The sequence below is a fragment of the Lissotriton vulgaris genome, chromosome 3_2 (genome assembly GCF_964263255.1).
Source record: "Lissotriton vulgaris chromosome 3_2, aLisVul1.2, whole genome shotgun sequence".
Classification (NCBI taxonomy): Eukaryota; Metazoa; Chordata; class Amphibia; order Caudata; family Salamandridae; genus Lissotriton; species Lissotriton vulgaris.
Window position 1 is genome coordinate 205,000,801 of NC_141690.1, and position 21,353 is coordinate 205,022,153.

Consider the following 21,353-nt stretch of genomic DNA (forward strand, 5'->3'; position numbering starts at 1 on the left):
TTTTAATGAAATCTTTTTACATGTTAAAGCTACTGCTTTGAAAAATTCAGTTTGGTATTAGATGGTTAAAAAGCAGATGACATTTTAAACTTCACCAATTATACTTTTTTATTTATATCAATTATATACTTAATAGCTCTGTTGAATTGCAATCTATTAAATGTACTCTTCGATCTATTAAATGTACTCAATCTTGGTTTCACATGTATTCACTAACAAAAAAAGAATCCTGTATGTAATAAAACGTAATGAAAGATTGTCTTAAAGTTACTATGCAGTCATTCTTTAGATGATTTCACCCCCCTTTAGATGATTTCACCACCCCCCCCCCCCCGCCCAAAAAAAGGGCAGATTTCCTTTATTAAATAGATATGGAGTGTTTGTACGCATTAAGAAAGTCCCTTGGCATGACAAATATTTAAAGGTAAAAGGATATATTAAAAAACTTTTTTTTTAAATAAATAAAAAGATAGAGCCCAACTGAACGCAAAAGTCTGAACTTAATCCAATTTAGTAGGTGGTACTTAAATGTTAAACATTGATGACACCAATTTTAGAAATTTTGCTTAACATGTCACTCAACAAGCTCAATCAGTCTAAACCAATTTTCCAGCAATTTAAGTTTGCACGTTTACTTCTATTTTGAAGATGCACCCGCATTATGTCTCTGTAATCATCAACTGCTTGCTATTTGCCGAATTCACTCCCAAGTTCGCCTCAAAACCTCTTTGAAATATAGTTCAGCTCACATGGCTTGCTATATATTTTACTTCATACACCGCTCCCTCCACAGATTAAGTTCACTAATGTATTTAACACTTTGTAACAAGATTTTCAATTTTAATAGTGTTAGTTTACTTAGTTAGATTACTAGCTGTAAAGCCATTTCTCCTTTAATCATTCTAGTCTTAAAATGCTCCCATTTTGTCTAAAATTCGAAGAGAACTTTAGAGGGCTTCATTTAAAAAAAAAAAAAAGAAATGAAGGGTGAAGACAGATACAGTCCTACTTTCTTTGTTACTTGAATTTTAAATTACTTACCCAGCAATGTTGTCTGCAGCATAGTTGTCAATCAATGTGCAATCTTGTTTGCTTCCCACGTCAGGGGTCATAATTTTCTGTGAGAGAGGATCACGCACTGGTGTTTGAAAAGTTACCTAGAAATAACAAACGAAAAATGATATTGATAAAAGCACTCAAATCCAGGAGTAGTTGTAGAGTAGCTTTAATATGCAACCCATCAACAAGCACAGCAACAGCAACTGAATCCACAGCAATTGAAATGGCATCATTCTAACAATGTTGTAATCAACTAGGAGATTCTTAAAGATACAGCAAACATAACACATCCCCTTTACATAAAGAAGAAATAAAACAAAGCTTGGAAAACAGTGTAGAGTAACAATAAAGAAGGAAATACAAGCAATAAAAAATTAATGCATCACAAAGTCATTAAACTTCCTGGGGAGCTGTAGGGTCCTCCTAGGAGTAGCTCTTTGGAAACCAGAAGGAGGAGCAGCACTAGGATTACTGGAAACACTAGGAGGGGCAGCACAAGGATTATCGAAGCATCTGGAATCACTATTGAAGTGAGGCTTGGCATCATTGCACTTGGCAAGCTTAGACATATTCCAAGTGCAACCGTTATCCAAAGTGACAACATTTTTCCTAATGGAAACAATGCTGAAAGGACCAATGAAGTTCGAAACACCCTTGTGACCAAATTTCGTTTTTTTCACAAGCACACAATCCCCCACATTCCATTTCCTAGATTTGACAACCATCCTAGCATCATAACGTTCTTTATATTTCTGCTGATAGTTTGTCAAAGCCTCTCTCCTTTTCACTACCTTTTCAACACTGTCACTACAAACTCTCTCCGGGAGCCAAGTAGGATTCAGCTTGGAGCAAGCTAATCTCCCCCTCAAAGCCTCAAAAGGAGATCTCTGCATGACAGCATTAGGAGTCGTTCGATGTGCCCACCACGTCTCCCTCAAAACACTGGCAAAAGAGACTTTTGACTCCAAAGCCCTCTGCGCACAACTCTTCACCACTCTATTCATCCTTTCTGTGAGACCATTCGCCTGAGGAGAATAAAGAGCTGTTTTCTGATGAATGATTCCCAAGTTACTCAAAAAACAACTCATCTCATTGGATGTGAATTGTACGCCATTGTCAGTGAGTAAGAATTTAGGCACACCTTCAGACACAAACACTTCTTTCAAAAATTCAATCACAGTCCGGGAATTCACAACACCCATGCATTTGGAAACCACCCATTTGGAAGTGTAATCCACCAACAACACAACAAATCTCTCATGAGAAGGCATAAGTTCAAACGGACCTGCAATATATAACCCCAACTTTGTCCATACATTAGCAGGAACCTCAACAGGAGAAAGCGGCGCTTGGCTGGAGGTGCGTGATTTGTCATTGACCGCACATAAATGACAATCTTGGACTACAGATTCCACCATTCGATCCATACCAAGCCACCAGTACCTTTCTCTAATCCGAGCTTTCGTAAGATTCCTTCCTAAATGCCCTTCGTGAGCAAGATTAACAACTTTTTCCCTTAGGCTATTTGGAGGCACTATTCTGTCACCTCTCATTAAATTATCTTCGAAAATAGACAAATCATCCTTTACTGTCCAATAAGGCTTCAAATCACACTCAAGAGTATCATAGTTGGGCCACCCGTTCTTGATGACGTTCTTTAATAAACGAAATATGACGTCATCCTCGACACACTGTAACCATGCCACCTTGGATATGCTAGACTCCAATATCCAATTTATACATGTGGAGACCCCATCAGTAACACAATCTCTTTGAATTGGAAGACGTGATAAACAATCAGCAGGCTTCTTATTCTGTCCAGGAATATACTGCACCCTGAAACTATACTCCTGCAAGCCTTCACTCCATCTTTTTAACCTGGGAGTCATATGATCACTCTGATGACAAGAGAAAATTTGAACCAAGGGACGATGATCAGATTTCACAATAAACGGTATCCCCCACAAATAAAATTTGAAGTGAAGTACAGACCAAAATAATGCCAATGCTTCTCTTTCAATACATGAATAATTGAACTCCGCTTCCCTTAAGGCTCTTGAGGCGAAAGCTACAACAACTTCTCCATTCACAACCTGGGAAAGTACAGCACCCAAACCTTTAAGACTGGCATCAGTTGTCAAAATAGTCTTAATTTTAGCGTCAAAATGACCTAGAGTAGGCATTTTACCAATTTCCTTCTTCACCAATTCAAAAGCTTTGTCACAGTCAACAGACCACAAAAAATGTACACCTTTCTTCAAGAGAGACCTTATGGGCTCAACAAGACTGGCAAAACCCTTCACAAACTTGGAATAAAATTCCGCCATTCCTAGGAAAGATTTAACTTGATCTTTGTCAACGGGTGTTGGTGCATTAACAATGCTCTCCGCCAATTCAAATTTGGGTTGAATTCCGCTCCCAGAGATGACATGTCCCAAATAGGTGACTGACTCCAAACCAATGCGACACTTTTCTTTCTTGACAGTAAGTCCACTAGCATCTAACTTATCCAAAACTGATCTCAACACCTTGTCATGCTGACTCTCATCCATTCCATAAACAAAGATATCGTCTTGAAAAAACATTACGTTGGAAAGGCTGCCAAGAACCATTTTCATTACTCTTTGAAAACACGCAGCAGCCGAAGCTAGACCAAAAGGCATTCTTAGGAAATGGTAAGCCCCCAACGGTGTGACAAAAGATGTCAAATGCCTAGAATCCTTATGTAAAACGATTTGGTGATAGGCAGAGGAAAGGTCAAGAACACTGAATATCTTCGCTCCTTTCAAGATACTAATACTCTCCGCTATGTTGGGCAATGGTTGCCGGTCCACCCAGATCCATTCGTTCAAACCACGCAAATCCACACACATTCTGATCAATTTCCATCCTTGGGTGCCAAAACTACTGGACTTAACCACTCAGAGGACTCTATCTCTTCAATCACCTTCAGATTCAACAATCTCTCAATCTCAAGCTTCAGAGGCTCCAGCATCATATTAGGTACTTTCCTGACCTTGTGTACACATGGCTTGGCAGACTTTTTAAGAATGATTCTGTGTTCGAATCCCTTCAAACACCCCAAGGTGTCAGAAAAAACTTTAGGATAATCAACAAAATATTTGTCAGATCCACTCACAAAATCTGAGTGGGAGGCAAACTATAAAGGAAGTCTTCCATCAGCATGACTTGGTTCTTGGGATCTACGGCCCCAGGGTTAAGAATAATACCTAAATCATGCTAATGTCACCATCCCAGCAGATTGTCACCTCTGACAGCAACATAAACCTTGCTATTGATACTCTTACCTCTGAAAGAGATGTTAGCTACAGTGTATCCCAAAATTTCTATTTTTGACTTGTTATAACTTAGTGGGGAAATGTCAGCAGGTAAAAGTTGAACATTTTCTAAACCTACCACTTCATCCCAAATCTTGTTTCCAATCAGTGTAAAAGGAGACCCAGAGTCTGCCATGAGCTTAAATTCAAACTTGTCAATTCCTATATCACAGAATGGCATATAAATATGTTCAGTATCAACCAACTCATTCTTAACATTAGAAACTACAACAGTACGTACAATATCCAAATTAGATTCATTGGTGTCTCTCTTACCAGACCTACACACACATGCATAGTGTCCTTTAATCCAACAGTTATTACAAATGCTGTCTTTGGCATAGCAATTGGGGAAATTAGAAGTGTGAGCAAAACTCCCACACCTAAAACATCGCATTCTCTGGCTGTTAAAAGAGGGACGTTGTTGACGATATTCACATTCCTTAGATGACGCAGCTTCCTTAGAAACAGAAGGACGATTATCAAAGGAACTTTTCTGAGGAACTGAAGTCTTTTGAAGTGGTTTGTTTTTAGAGCTAACACTGACTTTGGCAACCTCTTCAAAACACTCACGAGTAAATTCCTCTTCATCTAACATATGCACAGAGTCAGGAATTTTCTTTTTATTCTCACTAACAGTATGACTTTCATCTTCCTTATTTTTTCTTATTTCCTTGACCCATGTAGAGGTGTTCTCCATACCTTCCACAATACTTACAGCTTCTTTTAAAGTGGGATTTTTAGACAATAACTTCTCTTGGACCCTAGGACTGTTCGTGCATCGAACAAGTTGATCCCTGACAAGAGATTCAGCCAAATCACCAAAATCACAGGTACGGGAAAGAGTTTTCAATGCAGCAACATATGTCCAAACACGTTCACGAGAACCTTGGACACGAGTAAAGAATCTATGTCGTTCTAACACGACATTGATTCTTGGACCAAAATACTGGTCTAACATAGTCATTGACATCTCGAAAACATCTGCAGGTTCACCATCAGCTCCGCCAACAGGTATGCTGTCCATACTGTCGTAAGTGTGTCTACCTCCACTTGCAACTAAATAAGAGTCAAACAAGTTCCTCCATCTCTTCCAAGGAAGAATGGGTTCACCTTCTTCCGAAAGAAAAGGTGGTGGCTGTGACATACTAGATGTAGTAGCCATAACGAAATAAGGAGTAAGTAAACCAAAACAAGCATTGGAAATGCAATAGGTCTCGCAGTAGTAAAGTTTGAGCTATAGGTATTATTTATTTTTTTGTTTTTTATTTATGTGTTTTTTCTAAATAGCTAAATTAATAGCTTTCTTCTTTACAAAGCCAATAGTTATAATTTTTGTAAATGTGACACCTCTAGCATTTGTAAAGCAACATGTTTTGTATTAACGGGACTTATATGTGACTTATATGTATTGATATAAAAAAAATCAATGGCTTTAACAAAAAATTAATAATTAATACGTAAATAAAATGGATTTTTTTTTATATTGCCAATAGCTTAAAGTTTATTAAATATATTTAGTGAAGATGCTGTGGTTGCGCTGAGTGAGAGTGGGTGAGGGGTTGAGGGTGAGTGAGTGAGGGTGAGTGAGGGTGAGTGAGAGTGGGTGAGGGGTTGAGGGTGAGTGAGTGAGGGTGAGTGAGGGTGAGTGAGAGTGGGTGAGGGGTTGAGGGTGAGTGAGTGAGGGTGAGTGAGGGTGAGTGAGGGTGAGTGAGGGTGAGTGAGTGAGGGTGAGTGAGGGTGAGTGAGGGTGAGTGAGGGTGAGTGAGGGTGAGTGAGAGTGGGTGAGGGGTTGAGGGTGAGTGAGTGAGGGTGAGTGAGGGTGAGTGAGGGTGAGTGAGGGTGAGTGAGGGTGAGTGAGGGTGAGTGAGGGTGAGTGAGGGTGAGTGAGGGTGAGTGAGGGTGAGTGAGGGTGAGTGAGGGTGAGTGAGGGTGAGTGAGGGTGAGTGAGGGTGAGTGAGGGTGAGTGAGGGTGAGTGAGGGTGAGTGAGGGTGAGTGAGGGTGAGTGAGGGTGAGTGAGGGTGAGTGAGGGTGAGTGAGGGTGAGTGAGGGTGAGTGAGGGTGAGTGAGGGTGAGTGAGGGTGAGTGAGGGTGGGTGAGGGTGGGTGAGGGTGGGTGAGGGTGGGTGAGGGTGAGGGGTTGAGGGTGAGTGAGGGTGAGGGGTTGAGGGTGAGTGAGGGTGAGGGATTGAGGGTGAGGGGTTGAGGGTGAGTGAGGGTGAGGGATTGAGGGTGAGGGGTTGAGGGTGAGTGAGGGTGAGTGAGGGTGAGGGGTTGAGGGTGAGTGAGGGTGAGGGGTTGAGGGTGAGTGAGGGTGAGGGGTTGAGGGTGAGTGAGGGTGAGGGGTTGAGGGGTTGAGGGGTTGAGGGTGAGTGAGGGTGAGTGAGGGGTTGAGGGGTTGAGGGTGAGTGAGGGTGAGTGAGGGTGAGTGAGGGTGAGTGAGGGTGAGTGAGGGTGAGTGAGGGTGAGTGAGGGTGAGTGAGGGTGAGTGAGGGTGAGTGAGGGTGAGTGAGGGTGAGGGTGAGTGAGGGTGAGTGAGGGTGAGTGAGGGTGAGTGAGGGTGGGTGAGGGTGGGTGAGGGTGGGTGAGGGTGAGGGGTTGAGGGTGAGTGAGGGTGAGGGGTTGAGGGTGAGTGAGGGTGAGGGATTGAGGGTGAGGGGTTGAGGGTGAGTGAGGGTGAGGGATTGAGGGTGAGGGGTTGAGGGTGAGTGAGGGTGAGTGAGGGTGAGGGGTTGAGGGTGAGTGAGGGTGAGGGGTTGAGGGTGAGTGAGGGTGAGGGGTTGAGGGTGAGTGAGGGTGAGGGGTTGAGGGGTTGAGGGGTTGAGGGTGAGTGAGGGTGGGTGAGGGTGAGGGGTTGAGGGTGAGTGAGGGTGAGGGGTTGAGGGTGAGTGAGGGTGAGGGATTGAGGGTGAGGGGTTGAGGGTGAGTGAGGGTGAGGGATTGAGGGTGAGGGGTTGAGGGTGAGTGAGGGTGAGGGATTGAGGGTGAGGGGTTGAGGGTGAGTGAGGGTGAGTGAGGGTGAGTGAGGGTGAGGGGTTGAGGGTGAGTGAGGGTGAGGGGTTGAGGGTGAGGGGTTGAGGGGTTGAGGGGTTGAGGGTGAGTGAGGGTGAGTGAGTGAGGGTGAGTGAGGGTGAGTGAGGGTGAGTGAGGGTGAGTGAGGGTGAGTGAGGGTGAGTGAGGGTGAGTGAGGGTGAGTGAGGGTGAGTGAGGGTGAGTGAGGGTGAGTGAGGGTGAGTGAGGGTGAGTGAGGGTGAGTGAGGGTGAGGGGTTGAGGGTGAGGGGTTGAGGGTGAGTGAGGGTGAGGGTGAGTGAGGGTGAGTGAGGGTGAGGGTGAGTGAGGGTGAGTGAGGGTGAGGGGTTGAGGGTGTCTAAGGTCTCATCTGCATAACAACGATCTGATCAATACAGTGTTTAAAGATGGCTCCTATTGGTTTAATCAAGGGCAGCTGTACAGCTCTATCGGGTCAGAGTTTCCAGGGAGTTGTTGTGTGCGTTTGTGACTGAATTCAGTGTACGCTGGGCCCTTACTGTTTGTCTCCTTACAAGTGACTGAATAGCCAGGTATTGCACATTCACAATGTCCGTGGTTTATGTTCGGAGCTGTGTCTTCATGGCTGCTGTTGTAAGAGGTCATTTGTGGTGCTCTGTTCAGGCCCACGCCATTATTTATTTCTGCCCTTTCGTAATACCCTGAATATACATACCCCTGGCATTGTCTGTCATATTATTGCTTCCGAACATTATTCAGTTTATCACTGGAATACCAGAGTAAAGGAATGCAGCACTCTTCCTATGTTCTTTCTTTGTGGACACCGATGTAAAATTAACCTCTTTAGAAATCAGGATTTGCATCCCCAAAATATATTTGAGAATCACATCTCGGCACATTTATCCTAAAAGCAGAACGTTTTAAAAGGCCATGGTTGTTGACCTAAATATGAACCCCCAAAAATGCTAATGTTCTGCTAAGCATCGCAGAGGTCATGCATGCCGCAGAGTTAAATGGCAGACTAACGTTGAACTAATGAAATGAGTACCACTGGTGTTGGTGAGAACACGTGATATGCCACAGCTGCTCAGTGAGCGGTCAGTACGCTACTTAAATGGTCATTGGTATATTAATGGACCCAAAAAAATCAGTGTGCGGGTAATATAATTAAGGGTGTGCACGTGCGTGTTTAAGGTGGTTTCGTGCAATTGTTGCAGAATGGATTCTGAACCAAATCACCTCGTAGTCTCAAACTTTGACATTTACATAGCGCCCAGCTGTCAGAAGCGCTGCCTAAAGCTGCAACTGCAGCGCTTTAGGAAGGCATTCAGATTACATTTTGTACCAACAGGATGTCAGCATTTTACTTTGCGAGAGCACGCTAGAGAACAGAAACAGCAACAACATTGGCGGTTCAAAGGCTAGACTCCTTAATCCGAAATATGTTTCACTGGCTATGGGTTCCAGCAACAGAAAGGCAGCGCCATTTCTCGCGCCAGTAGTGGCACGCAGCCGCTGGGGTGACCGCAGCTCACACAAAGTAGGGGCTGGCATTCCTGGGATGCCAAAGATCTGAGGTGGGGGAGGGAGAGGTGAAAGGCTTCACAGATTTGTTCAACAAGGAAGTAATAAACAATGCGCGACGTCGGGAACTGCGGGCGAGCTCTTTTTGTGTGCATATAAAGTGTCAAATAAAGCGACTGCCAAGGTAGCTGTAGCCAAGGCGTGGAACGGCCGCCATTGTCCCGGGCTGATTGGAATGGAAAGTGAAATGTTTCAGGAAAGCATGTCGTGCCTGCATAGAAGAAGCTCATTAAAGACAAGACGGAGGGAAGAGAGGGGAGGGGGGAGGAGAAATGCGACACGGCGGGAAGGGGAGGGGGCGGAGCGGGTAAAATAAACAAACAAGACGGAGGGAAGAGAGGGGAGGGGGGAGGAGAAATGCGACACGGCGGGAAGGGGAGGGGGCGGAGCGGGTAAAACAAGACGGACGTGCACGCGCTTTTAAGCTCAATGCGCATGCGCATTGAGCTTAAAAGTCACGGGCACTGCAAGGAATCGCCACGATTCCTTGCAGTGGATAAAGAGTGGATAAGCCCCCATAGTCTCGCTTGCTCGATGCGCATGCGCATCGACAGGCGAGACCTAAAAAAAAAAAAATAGTTGGAAAAACTAGTGTAAAAGAAAAATGCAAAGATAACTAGTTGTGGTACATAAATCTAAAATACTCAATACCCAACTGTGCACAAACCTATAATATTGTTGAAAACATTGTAGACACAAGCAAATTAAACAAAGTGTAGCTGTGCTGTGCACATCAGGGTAAAGTAAATAGTCCAAACCTTAGAATTTAATTTGATGTGCTGCTGTGCACATCAGCGAGAAAATGATGCCCAAAACGAAAAATGACAATAATAAATAATTCTTCCGGTTCAAGGGGGGTGCTGAGCGCATCAGCGCTGAAAAACGTGTTAAATAAGGATCTTAGTGATGCACAGCCGTGCGCGACCTTGCTCATTCGATAACAAATGGTAGCACTGAAAGACGTAGTAATAATCAAAGATTTACCGATGCACAGCCGTGCGCATCGGCGTTAAAGCAGTTACCATGGATGCAGAATAAAAATGGCCGCCAGCGTGATGACGTTGTGCGTGAGCGTCAGGCTCTACGCAGAGGAGACACGTCAGGCTCTTCGAAGTAGGGAATGTAGAAAGAGTTGCTAGGCTGCTCGCGATGCTGGTAGAGTCAGAGCGCGTTACCAGGCTGCTCGCGATGCTCCACGCGAGGAAGATTTTAAAGGTAAACAAAGTAACGTTGCACACAATGGTGTGTCAAAACAAAATGTATTTAAGAGAAATAAAGTACATACGATTTTCGGATTTTCCTTGAAGCTTACACACGAGTGTGGTGTGTGTAGTCAGGTGACCAGACAATAGATTTCCTCAAAGCGACACAGAGAAGGCAGGAAAAATCTAATATTTGATCAAAAATAGAAATGAAAGCTCAAGAAAAACGTACAGATCCAAAAATCCAGGGTAAACCAAATGAGATAATTGTAAGGAGTATAAATGTAGGAATATGTTTAGAATAAGTAATTCTAAACTGTCCAGACCAATCCAAATTCAAGAGAAACAAGTCCAAAAAAATAGTCCAGATGTAGGGGAGTTGATGGTTGCAGGTGCCTGTCCCCAATCAGGCCCTGACCCTCGTCGCCAGTGATAAAAGCACTCAAATCCAGGAGTAGTTGTAGAGTAGCTTTAATATGAAACCCATCAACAAGCACAGCAACAGCAACTGAATCCACAGCAATTGAAATGGCATCATTCTAACAATGATGTAATTAACTAGGAGATTCTAAAGATACAGCAAACATAACATATCTATGACAAATAACTTATCCCAAGAGCGAGATGAAGGTTCAAGTTAAAATCTACTAAACTTGAACAATAACTACTGCACCATTACATTATCAATACCACTAGTTAAAATTCAAACAATATAAAATGCTACAAGTGGTTCTTTGGCCCAGGGCAAAGTGTGATAGGACTCCAGGTGTATGTGACCGGATCATCATCATTGCATATGTTCCTGGACTCTTTCCCTTAAAAAAAAAAAAAAAAAAAAAATCAAAGCAGAGCCGCTTGTACATTGCGACTATAAGCTGCATTCAACACTGAAGCCCAATGGGGGTGGTTCCGAGAAATGTCTTAGATTACTAAAGCAAAGTACAACAAGGAGCTGAAGGGGTAGAGAACAGGTCATCCCCCACGTATGTTATCAAAAACCACAATAGACTTGTTCACACGGTGAATATATTACTCAGAACCCTTCCAATCCATTGTGGTCTGTAAACATTATGGGTTGGACCAGCGGCTAACCTTATATCGTCTGTACAGGAGGGACCTGGATCACCATTCTATTAGAAAAATTTGTTGTGCTAATTCGTTAAGTCTTTCACGGTCAAACCCACCCCCTGGTGTGATATGACCGAACTCAAGTGAACATGAGAGAAAGTAAAAGTGAAAAAAGGTGAGAAAATTTGGCGGTGCCTCACGGAAGTAACACCATGAGAGTAGGCAGGCAGGTACTCACCTGCATCCTCAGGTTCTCATCATTAGCAGCCACTTCGCCATAACACAAACTGTGATAAAGTAAGACAAAAAGAAGAAAGACAAAAGACAAGGTGCTAGATGTGGTATCATGTGCTGCCTGTGCACCAGTTAGCTTATTCAAGTGTGCGGCAGCATCAACCCTATAAGGCAGTGGTTCCCAAACTGAGCCGCGGCATCCCGGTACACCACCAAAACCAGCCAGGGGCGCCACGGTCACATTTGCTGAGGAGAAGCCATTAGAAATTCCGTCGACTGCTGGTGCACTGCACCTGGCCAATTCAGCTGGTTTCTTTCCATTTTGGGACTTGTAGTCCTGAATTTGTATTCTCAAACAAAACTACAAGCACCATAATGCAAAGAAAAGCTCAGCAGCAAATTTGCCTCTGCAGCAAAAAGGTCTTGAGAAGATATAATGGGCTTGCCTGTGACTTCACAATTTCGCAAAAGTTGGTGCCATGCGTCCTAAACTACATCATTGCTAAGATGGTATATTTCGCTTACACACACACACAATCCACATTCCAATTAAATGACACTAAAATAATTTTGCACAACAAGCACAATAGAAAAGAAAAATTCTAGGAATTTACTCCGTTAATATGCGAAATAACCACTTTGAAATGTGTATTGTAGTAGTGAGACTCAAAAGCATATATACATTGAATAAGTTTATAGATGGATTTATAAACTAAGAATTAAAAACACTCTTAATGTGCTACCTGATTTAGAAAATTTTCCAGGATTGGTACATGTAAAAAACATTGTATTTTAGATTGCCCCACTTCCTAAGCAAAATGAACGGTCTTGTCCACTAATCTACATTAGTTCCGATGTTATATTGAGCGTGTATTCGTTTCCAAAAGGAATTCATTTGAACCTAAAAATGTAATTCGGGATGTGCTTAACTGACTAATTTCTCGCCCCTTAACATTGCGGTCATTCTATTTTTTTCACTCCATGATTTGTACACTCTACTACAAGAAACAAGATTCAACATAGTATTGCGAAGGATTTTAAATTATGTTGGTGCGCAAAAAGAAGTCTCGATTTATCGTATTTGTTCAAGAGACTACTAAAACCTTTAAAAAATTGCAAATAAAAACACAAGCTGGTACTGCGACTTTAAAGAAAAGACTGCAACTATAGCTTGAATTTTTAAAGAGACAATTGTAAATCAGATGGAGGAAAAAGAGCATCGATGAAAAGTTAAATGGAAAATGCAATAGAGAGAACAAACCGAAATACGGGAAAGAGTTAAAAGCAGAGTAAGAGTGGCTCTTAAAAACACAAGAATGGTGCGACATGCTACACACCTGTCAGAAATGGGTAGCTGTTCAGACACAAAGTGTGTTGATACTTTACATTGTTATGCATGAGGAAACGTAAACAGGAATTCCGTCGGATTCTGGTATGTAGGTCAGGTGCACTGCACCTGGCGCCCACTAAGTGGTGCACTTGCTTATCCAATCCAGCTGGTTTCTTTCCATTTTGGGACTCGAAGTCCTGAATTTATAGTCTCAAACAAAACTACAAGCACCATAATGCAAAGAAAAGCATGTGCTGGAAAAATGACATGTGCATGAATTCGGGAAACCCAAGAGCTCCATTAGTGCTTGGATTCTTGGCAAATCACTTAATCTCCGTGTGCCTACAAAAAAATGAATGCGTCTTTGTGCAGTAGTATGTACTTCATAATAGTTATACTTGCTCTTTAAGGAATGTTCTTCTTAGGTTCTTATTCCATGTTCTTAGAATGCTATGATTGTATGTCTTGACCATTGCAAACCTGATATTCAACTTTACTGGTCGTGGGTTGATCTACTCAGCTTGAATAAACCACCTATGTCAACCTTTCTATCTGGATTTCCACCTTTATTTTATCTACAACCATACCACATTTATTGGCGACGATCGGAAGCTGGTAGGAATCAAACCCACCGACATGAGCAGTTCGACCATGAACTTTAAGGTCACTGGCTCCAACGTTTCTTACAAAATCGGATTTTAATTTTGGAATTTCGTTCTCATCATTTGAGACCATCTTCACAAAAACTGTGAGTTATTGTTTTAATATTTATATTACCTGAAAGCCGCCTTTAAACGCTGCCTGCTTCATACCGTTTTTTTTCAAATGCGCGAAGCATTCTACGCTCGTGAGGCAAGCTGTGGATTTGTTTTCTAACGCGCTTCTGGTACGCGCGCTGCACGTCTACGGCGTCACTCTGGAATACGCCCAGCGTATGCTGTAATCTGAATGCGCTCCAGCTTGGTTTACGTGCTCAGCGCTCGACGTCAACTTCTAAAAATAAAACGTCACTTTCAGCGCTCAGCGTCTGCTTGATAAAACGCTGACAGGCATTGCTCATCTGAACCTCTTGTCAACGCGATCTTATCTTTGAGGTTTTGGTCGTTTTCTGTCTACTTTTAAAAGATCGTTTTACCGGACAGTTCTCTTTCAAAGGCTGACGAGTAAGAATTTATTATAATATATATATATATTTTTTTGTGAATTTATCATGGCTACTTCAGGTAATAACAATGGGATTGTAGCACCTCCATCGTTTTTAATTGTTCCTGGCAAACCTCCTACACCATGGCACAAATGGCTACGTGTGTTTACAAACTATTTGGAAGCTATAGATGCTCTAGATTACCCTGCATCCAGAAAAAGAGCTATCCTTTTCAATCACTTAGGAGATGCTGGCCAACAATTATTTGACAATTTAGCAGTTGTTCAAGCTCCTGCTGATGATGACTCATGGAATGTATATACCGAGGCATTAACACGTCTGGGCAAACAATTTAAAGATGATCCATCAGTCATGGTTGAGAGACATATGTTCTTCAAAAGGAAACAGTTACAAGAAGAGTCTATAGAAGACTATGTAGCTACTCTACGAGTTCTTGCATCAAAATGCGAATTTGGTACCTACCTGGAGACTGCTCTACGTGATCAGTTAGTCTTTAATTGCTTTAATAAGAAAATCCAAGAGCGGATTTTGACTTGTAAAAATCCAACTTTAGATGAAGTTATTGTAATTGCGAAAAGTATTGAGTGTTCTGTTTCCTCAAAAATTTTAGCTGAACATGCCGCTTCTTCAAGTGTTTGCAATATTTCACAGGCATCTGGTGACAATTGTAATGTTAATGTTGTTTCTAACCGCAATACTGGGAAAAAAGTTTTTGAATCTAAAGCTAATGTATTTTGTTACAGGTGCGGTTCAAAGTTTCATGTTGCTAATAATCCAAAGTGTCCTGCACAAGGTAAAAGGTGTTCTAATTGTAAACGTGTAGGTCACTTTGCTGCATCGTGTCGTTTACCTAAAGATAAGTCTAAAGTTAATATGGTTTATTCTGAGGAAGAAATTTGTGATGCGTTAAATCTTTCTTCTATTTCATTTATTCAGGTTAATGCTTTATGTGACTTCAGTATCAAGGGTCCTATTTGCACCATTTCAATTGGGATTCAGACCATACAGGTTATGGCTGACTCCGGATCCCCTATTACCATTTTGGATGAAACTACTTTTCAGTGCTCTTGGAATGACAAAGAATTATTTACTACTGATGTTAATCCCAAGGCTTTCGGGGGTTTTGACATAACCATGCGTGGATATTTTCCCGACAACATTAATTTTAAAGGTCGTGTTATTTATACTAAAATTTACGTTGCACACAATGGCCGTGATATTATGGGCTGGCAAGACCAGGCCAGACTTGGCATTATTTTAAAACCCGGTCATCCTGAACCTGTTGCTTTGGGTGATCTTCCTATACTGTCTGTTTTTGATTATTGTAATGACCCCATTCTTTGCAATGTTTTAGAAAAATACAAGGTTGTTTTTGAAGATAAGATTGGGTTGGTAAAGAATTTCGAGCATAGTATTAAGTTAAAAGACAACGCTTGTCCTGTTATTCAAAAGGTACGGCCTGTTCCTCTGTCTGTTAGAGAGGACTTAAGAAAGCACATTGAATCTCTTATTGCTCAAGACATTATTTGTCCAATTGAGTCTTCAGAATGGGTTTCTGCTGCCGTCGTAGCACGAAAACCTTCTGGGGAAATTCGTTTATGTGCAGACCTGCGAGTACTCAATCGCAACATTGTCATTGATGTACATCCCTTGCCTAAAATCCATGATATGCTGGCCAACATCGGTAGTAGCAAATATTTTTCCACTATCGATTTGCGCTCAGCGTACCACCAAATTCCTTTATCTTTAGAATCTCAACCTCTCACAACATTTGTTACACCTTTTGGTGTGTATATGTATAAAAGGTTACCATTTGGGCTTGCTTCTGCAGCCAGTATATTTCAAAGATTAATGGACTCCATTTTTTATAATTGTCCTGGAATTCAGGCGTTCCAGGATGACATTTTGGTTCATTCTGAATCCCTGGATCAACATTACATATTGATGGAGTATGTTTTAAAATCTCTAGAAAACAATGGTCTTACCGTCAACAAGAAGAAATGTAAATTTTTGGCTAATGAGGTTGATTACTTAGGCCACAACCTCTCAAAAGATGGCATTAAACCCAAATCTTCTTTGTTGGAAGCTATTAAAAATGCTCCTCCTCCTCTAGATAAAGACTCGCTCAGAGCATTTTTGGGGTTGAGTGAATATTACGCTCGTTTTGTTAGGAGCTATGCTCTTGTAGTTCAACCTCTTAGAGATCTGTTAAAAAAACATGCTAAATTTGTGTGGTCCTCTGAATCTCAATCTGCTTTTGACTCCGTCAAAGATTTGATACTCTCTGCTCCTGCCATCAAGCCCTTTTCCCATGGTGTTCAAAGCATCATTACCGTTGATGCTAGTTCCCGTGGCCTAGGAGCTGTTCTTAGTCAAATGATTAAGGGTGAGGAATGCACCATTGCATTCGCTTCTCGTTCGTTAACTTCAGCTGAAGCAAATTACAGTACCATAGAGCGAGAAGCCTTAGCTTGTTCATGGTCTGTTGAAAAATTTAAAATGTACATTTGGGGCACCAGATTTCTTTTATACACGGACCACAAGCCGTTAATTTACATGCTTGGCGAGAGTTCCCGCAATAGAGCTTCTTCTCGCTTAGTTAGACTATTGGCACGTCTTCAAGAATTTAATTTTGAGATAAAATACTTACCTGGTGGCAAAAACATTCGTGCGGATTGTTTGTCACGCATTCCTTTATCCACATGTAATTTAGTCAACTCTGACTTAGAGTATGTGTTTGCTGTTGATGATGCCCTTCAAGGTACAAAAATTACTAAACAAGACTGGTTAAAGGGTATGGATAACGATTCTTGCTTACTCAATGTTAAGAAATTTTTGATTAAAGGTTGGCCCAGGGATAGAAGCATGTCAACGGAGGAAAAACATTATGCACAGGTTGCATCTGAATTGTCGGCGTCAGGTGACATTTTGTTCAGGCAAGACAAATTTGTCCCACCCGTTGGCATCAGACAATCCATTATTTCTCTGGCGCATGAAACTCATCCTGGTATCACTGGTACCACCAATAAGATTAAAACCACTTATTGGTGGCCTGGTATCGATAACCAGGTTAGATCCTTTGTCAACCAATGTCCACAGTGTCTATGCTCTGATAAACATTGGAAGCTGTCCAATTCACCACTTGTTCCTGTAGAGTGGCCTGAGTCTCCTTGGCAGAAAATTGCCATAGATTTTTCTGGTCCATTTTCTGTTTTTAATGAGGACTTCAAATTCTTAATTGTGGCAATTGATTACTTTTCTAAATGGATCTATTTTTCTTTAGTCAAGAACCCTAATTCTGTTGCTGTAGTTTCATTTTTAAAGGGTTTGTTTGTCATCGATGGTACTCCACATGAAATTGTTTCCGATAACGGTTCGCACTTTGTCTCACAGGAGATGAATTTGTTTTTAAACAATTTAGACATTAAGCACATGTTAGTTCCTCTTTACAGTCCTGCTTCGAATGGCCTTGTAGAAAGAGCTAACCGTTTATTGAAGGAATCTATTCAAACAGCCTGTGCTAATAAACTTAATGTTGCTGAATTTCTTAGCGAGAAAATTTGGAACTATAGTTGTACCCCGCACAGTACCACAGGAGTGTCCCCTTTTGTTTTACTGCGGGGTAGAATTCCCACTTCTAGGTTGAACCCTTCTTGGTTGATGAAAAGTTCTCTTGTCAATGTGGATTTAGCTAAAATTCGTGAACATGTCAAGAGCAAACAGGAGAGTTACAAAAATAATTATGACAAACGCATGCATGTCACAGAAAAACCTCTTATTTCTGGTGATTGGGTCATCATTAAGAAACCTGTTAAGATAACCAAGGGGCAATCCAAATTTTCTGCTCCTGTTAAAGTGTTGAAAGTTTCTCGTTCTGCAGCTCTTTTATTTGAAAGGGGTTGGTGGAACAAGAATGCTCTTATTAAGATCTCTGATCAACAAGCAAAGATTATTTCTTCCAACAAGCAGACCTCAGATTTATCTGATGATCGCTGTTCTGACTGGTTTGGTGTTGGTGAATCCTCTATCTCTCCATCTGTTCCTTCTGTTCCTTCTGTTCCCGTCAATCGTCCTGGCCTTGATGCTTCCCTGTTAGCACATGGTGATTCAAACGATCTCACGCCTCCTCCCACTTTACAGCCTGTTTCCAATTCCATTGGTGCAGGGGATGGTAGGGATCTCAGTCGCCGAATCAGATCTGTTCCTGTGAGACTCCATGATTATGTTTTGGATTAATCTTATTTTTTTTTTCCATGTATGCATTTGGTTACTTTACTGTGTTTTCTTTTATCTGCTCTTCCTCTTTATTTATTAGGGGAAGGATGTGTAGTATGTACTTCATAATAGTTATACTTGCTCTTTAAGGAATGTTCTTCTTAGGTTCTTATTCCATGTTCTTAGAATGCTATGATTGTATGTCTTGACCATTGCAAACCTGATATTCAACTTTACTGGTCGTGGGTTGATCTACTCAGCTTGAATAAACCACCTATGTCAACCTTTCTATTTGGATTTCCACCTTTATTTTATCTACAACCATACCACAGCAATATAACTGAAGCTCGTGTAAAGCGCTCCAATACCTTTGGGTCGAATTTGCGCTATATAAAACAGCCCAAAAAAAAGGTTACAGCCAATGCACGTTTGAAATTTGACTGCCATTCTAAGGTTGATTAAATTGGTTCCACTGTGTGGTTTTAAGTAAACTCCACTGAAAAGGAACGCCTTGCGGACAGCGGATTGTGCCCAGGATACTACCTGTTGCTGATCGTCCTGAGAGACTAGGATTTGTTTAACGCCTTGCCGGACCCGCGCTGCGGGTCCCGCTATGTCATTTGGAGCTGCGGGGCTGTGGGGCTTGCGGGACCGAAGAGAACTGTGTTTGCAGGTACCGGCAGGGCTGCGAGTGGCATAGCAGGGACTCAACTTCCCAGGAGTCCCTGCTCCTAACACCTGAGGCCGCTCTCCCTGCCGGTCACGCCCCCCGTCCGAGATCTACATAACTGATAGAGGAAACCGCTGCGCAGTAGCGCCCGGGGCGAAGCCCGGGCAAAGAGCGGGCACTCCGAGGCCAGAGGAACCAGGGCTGGGCACCCCATTTTTTTGTTCGTTCGACTGCTAGTAACGTATACGAGTGGTGTTCTGGCGTTTCCCGGTTCTCTTCTTTTATTTCAATAATTTGGTGTTCGCTAGGACATTGACTCTTAGTTTGTCCCAGGCTATTAGTAACTTGTTTATTGTGTTCCCTTTGTTGGCCCGACCAATTTATCCGGGGAAATGTCTTTAGCCACCCCTATCCTAACCGAGGAGGCGGGAGCCATACAAGGCACACTGGACAATTATGTCATCAGATCGGCTTTAACTGCCGAAAGGGATCTAGTTTTAGCAGAGCGACGCGCTAACAGGCGCCGTTCGATTGAATTTATTAAAAATAACAGATCCGCAAAGGGCCTCGTCTTCCCCGCTTCGCCATTGGTACCCGACAGAGCCAAAGGTTCCAAGAGCCCTGAGCACTCGTTGGACTCCAGTATTCCCCTACTACTTCAAGATAGGGATACCTCCCCGAATTCTACGCCCGCCCCAAACTCTATCATTAATCTTTCCGCCTCGCTAATTAGCATCCATGACGAGGTGGAACTTTTGAAAGAAGATCTGCTACTAGTGACTGAGCCATCACCTAAGACCCACGGCAGGCTGGATGAAGTGGATATACACCGTTGTCCCGGTCCTCCACCTAAGAAAAAGGCGTAGAAAGGGACCCGGCTTTGCAAAGAAAAAAGCGGTGCCCTCCCTTTGTACTAAGAAGTCAGCTCAGATATCTTCAAATCCACCCCCCTCTCCTGTGAATACTACCTTCGTCCCAGGTCAGCAGGTTTTAGACTTTATGGGGGGTATTGAGAAAATGTTTAGATCTTTCACTTTGCCTCTGGTAGAGAGGCTAAAGAGGATAACTGTGCAATTGGAGGAGCTAGAGAAAGTTATTAAGGGGTCACATACGAGCACTAAGGGTTCCACTGTGAAACCCCTCGCTCCTACACCCAGTAACGTCCCCCAGGCTCCTGCCTCTCGGACTCAGGATAAACAGCCCAGAAATATTGCATCATCTGCTGGTTTATCTTACGGACATGTAGCCAATAAGCCGGATAGTGAAACAAGGGGGTGTCCGTCTACAGGTAGTACCATATCCAAGCCCTTAGTTGTAGATGACCCAGCTAAGATTCATATATCCAAAAGACAGAGTAAACCTCCCCCTGAAGCAGCCCCTTTTGTAGTAATTCTAACGGCTGTTCCAGTCTTAGAACTGGGAAAGAAAGAAGACCAATTTCAACTTAAGAATAAAGCCATCCACTGGCTAAAACAGAACCGGCCCCTAACCCCACACTTAAATGGCGAAATACTCATGGTACGACGTCTTGCGTGGTTGGGTCCCAGCCCAAAAACTATTTCAGGGGATATCCTTATAATCAGTTTTAAGGACAAAAGGGCGGCTAGTCACATTCTGAATTGGTCTTCCCCTTCAGGTAGCAGCTCGATTATCCCAAGAGATTTGCCCTATTTCTATCCTAGAGATTTGTTAAGCCCGGCCAGGAAGCCAAGTTCTTGGATTCCCAAAGCGGACAGACTAATAAAGCCACTAAGGCATCCACAGATTAATTATACGAGGAGACCTCGTTATTATCATCCAGAAGGTTTTCATAATGTTCCTAGACCCCTAATTGCACCACAGTTTGTAACCCCTGCTTCCCCTGCTCGTCAGGCCTATTCAGATCATTGGAACTTGTACTCTAATACTTCATATGCTCCATCTGCCCCTTGGTCATCTAACCAGTTCCAAATTCCCATCCATAACCGATATGATGGCTTGCGCGACTTGGAGGGAGTGGACTGACTGAGTGGGAAACCTCCAGTACAGACCTGTTTGATACATTCCCCAATTTCTTCATCTCTTGATAATAGCCCAGATGTTTTAGTAGGTCAAGGTAAAGTAACAACCACTGAGAATGTTTAAGGGACTTGTGTGGTACCCGGTTTAGCAATTTCTACAGATTCGGAGTTTGTTATTCCAAAAGCTCATGTCACCGGCTTAGAAGCTAATACTTGTAACTCAGGTCCTGCAACTGTGGAAGCACCCGCTGGCGGAGCAGTTGGGCAGTCCAGCGAGCCTCCGACTGCACGTTGCACGAGTACAACAGCTCCCAACTACAGCTTTCTATTTTGGAACATTGCAGGCATTAAGGATATGGTGTTGGATTCCTCCTGGATTGATTTTGTTAATGCATTTGGCATACTTTGTTTCCAAGAAACTTGGTCTATTGATCCTGTTCATTTAAACGGGTATAGCACTTTTCATGTTGCGGCTCTTCCATCTAAACGTGGGGGGAAC

The 21,353-nt window shown here is 42.6% G+C and overlaps 1 protein-coding gene across 4 annotated transcripts in view; it reads right to left on the reverse strand.

Annotated features, from left to right (window-relative positions):
* TACC3 (transforming acidic coiled-coil containing protein 3) overlaps nucleotides 1-21,353 on the reverse strand; it is a 534,052-nt gene that overhangs the window by 458,212 nt on the left and 54,487 nt on the right. For all 4 annotated transcript variants that reach the window (XM_086964227.1, XM_086964225.1, XM_086964226.1 and 1 more), the window contains exon 3: nucleotides 1,042-1,157. In XM_086964227.1, coding sequence (XP_086820353.1) covers nucleotides 1,042-1,157 — 116 coding nt within the window. The remainder of the gene's footprint in view (nucleotides 1-1,041; nucleotides 1,158-21,353) is intronic.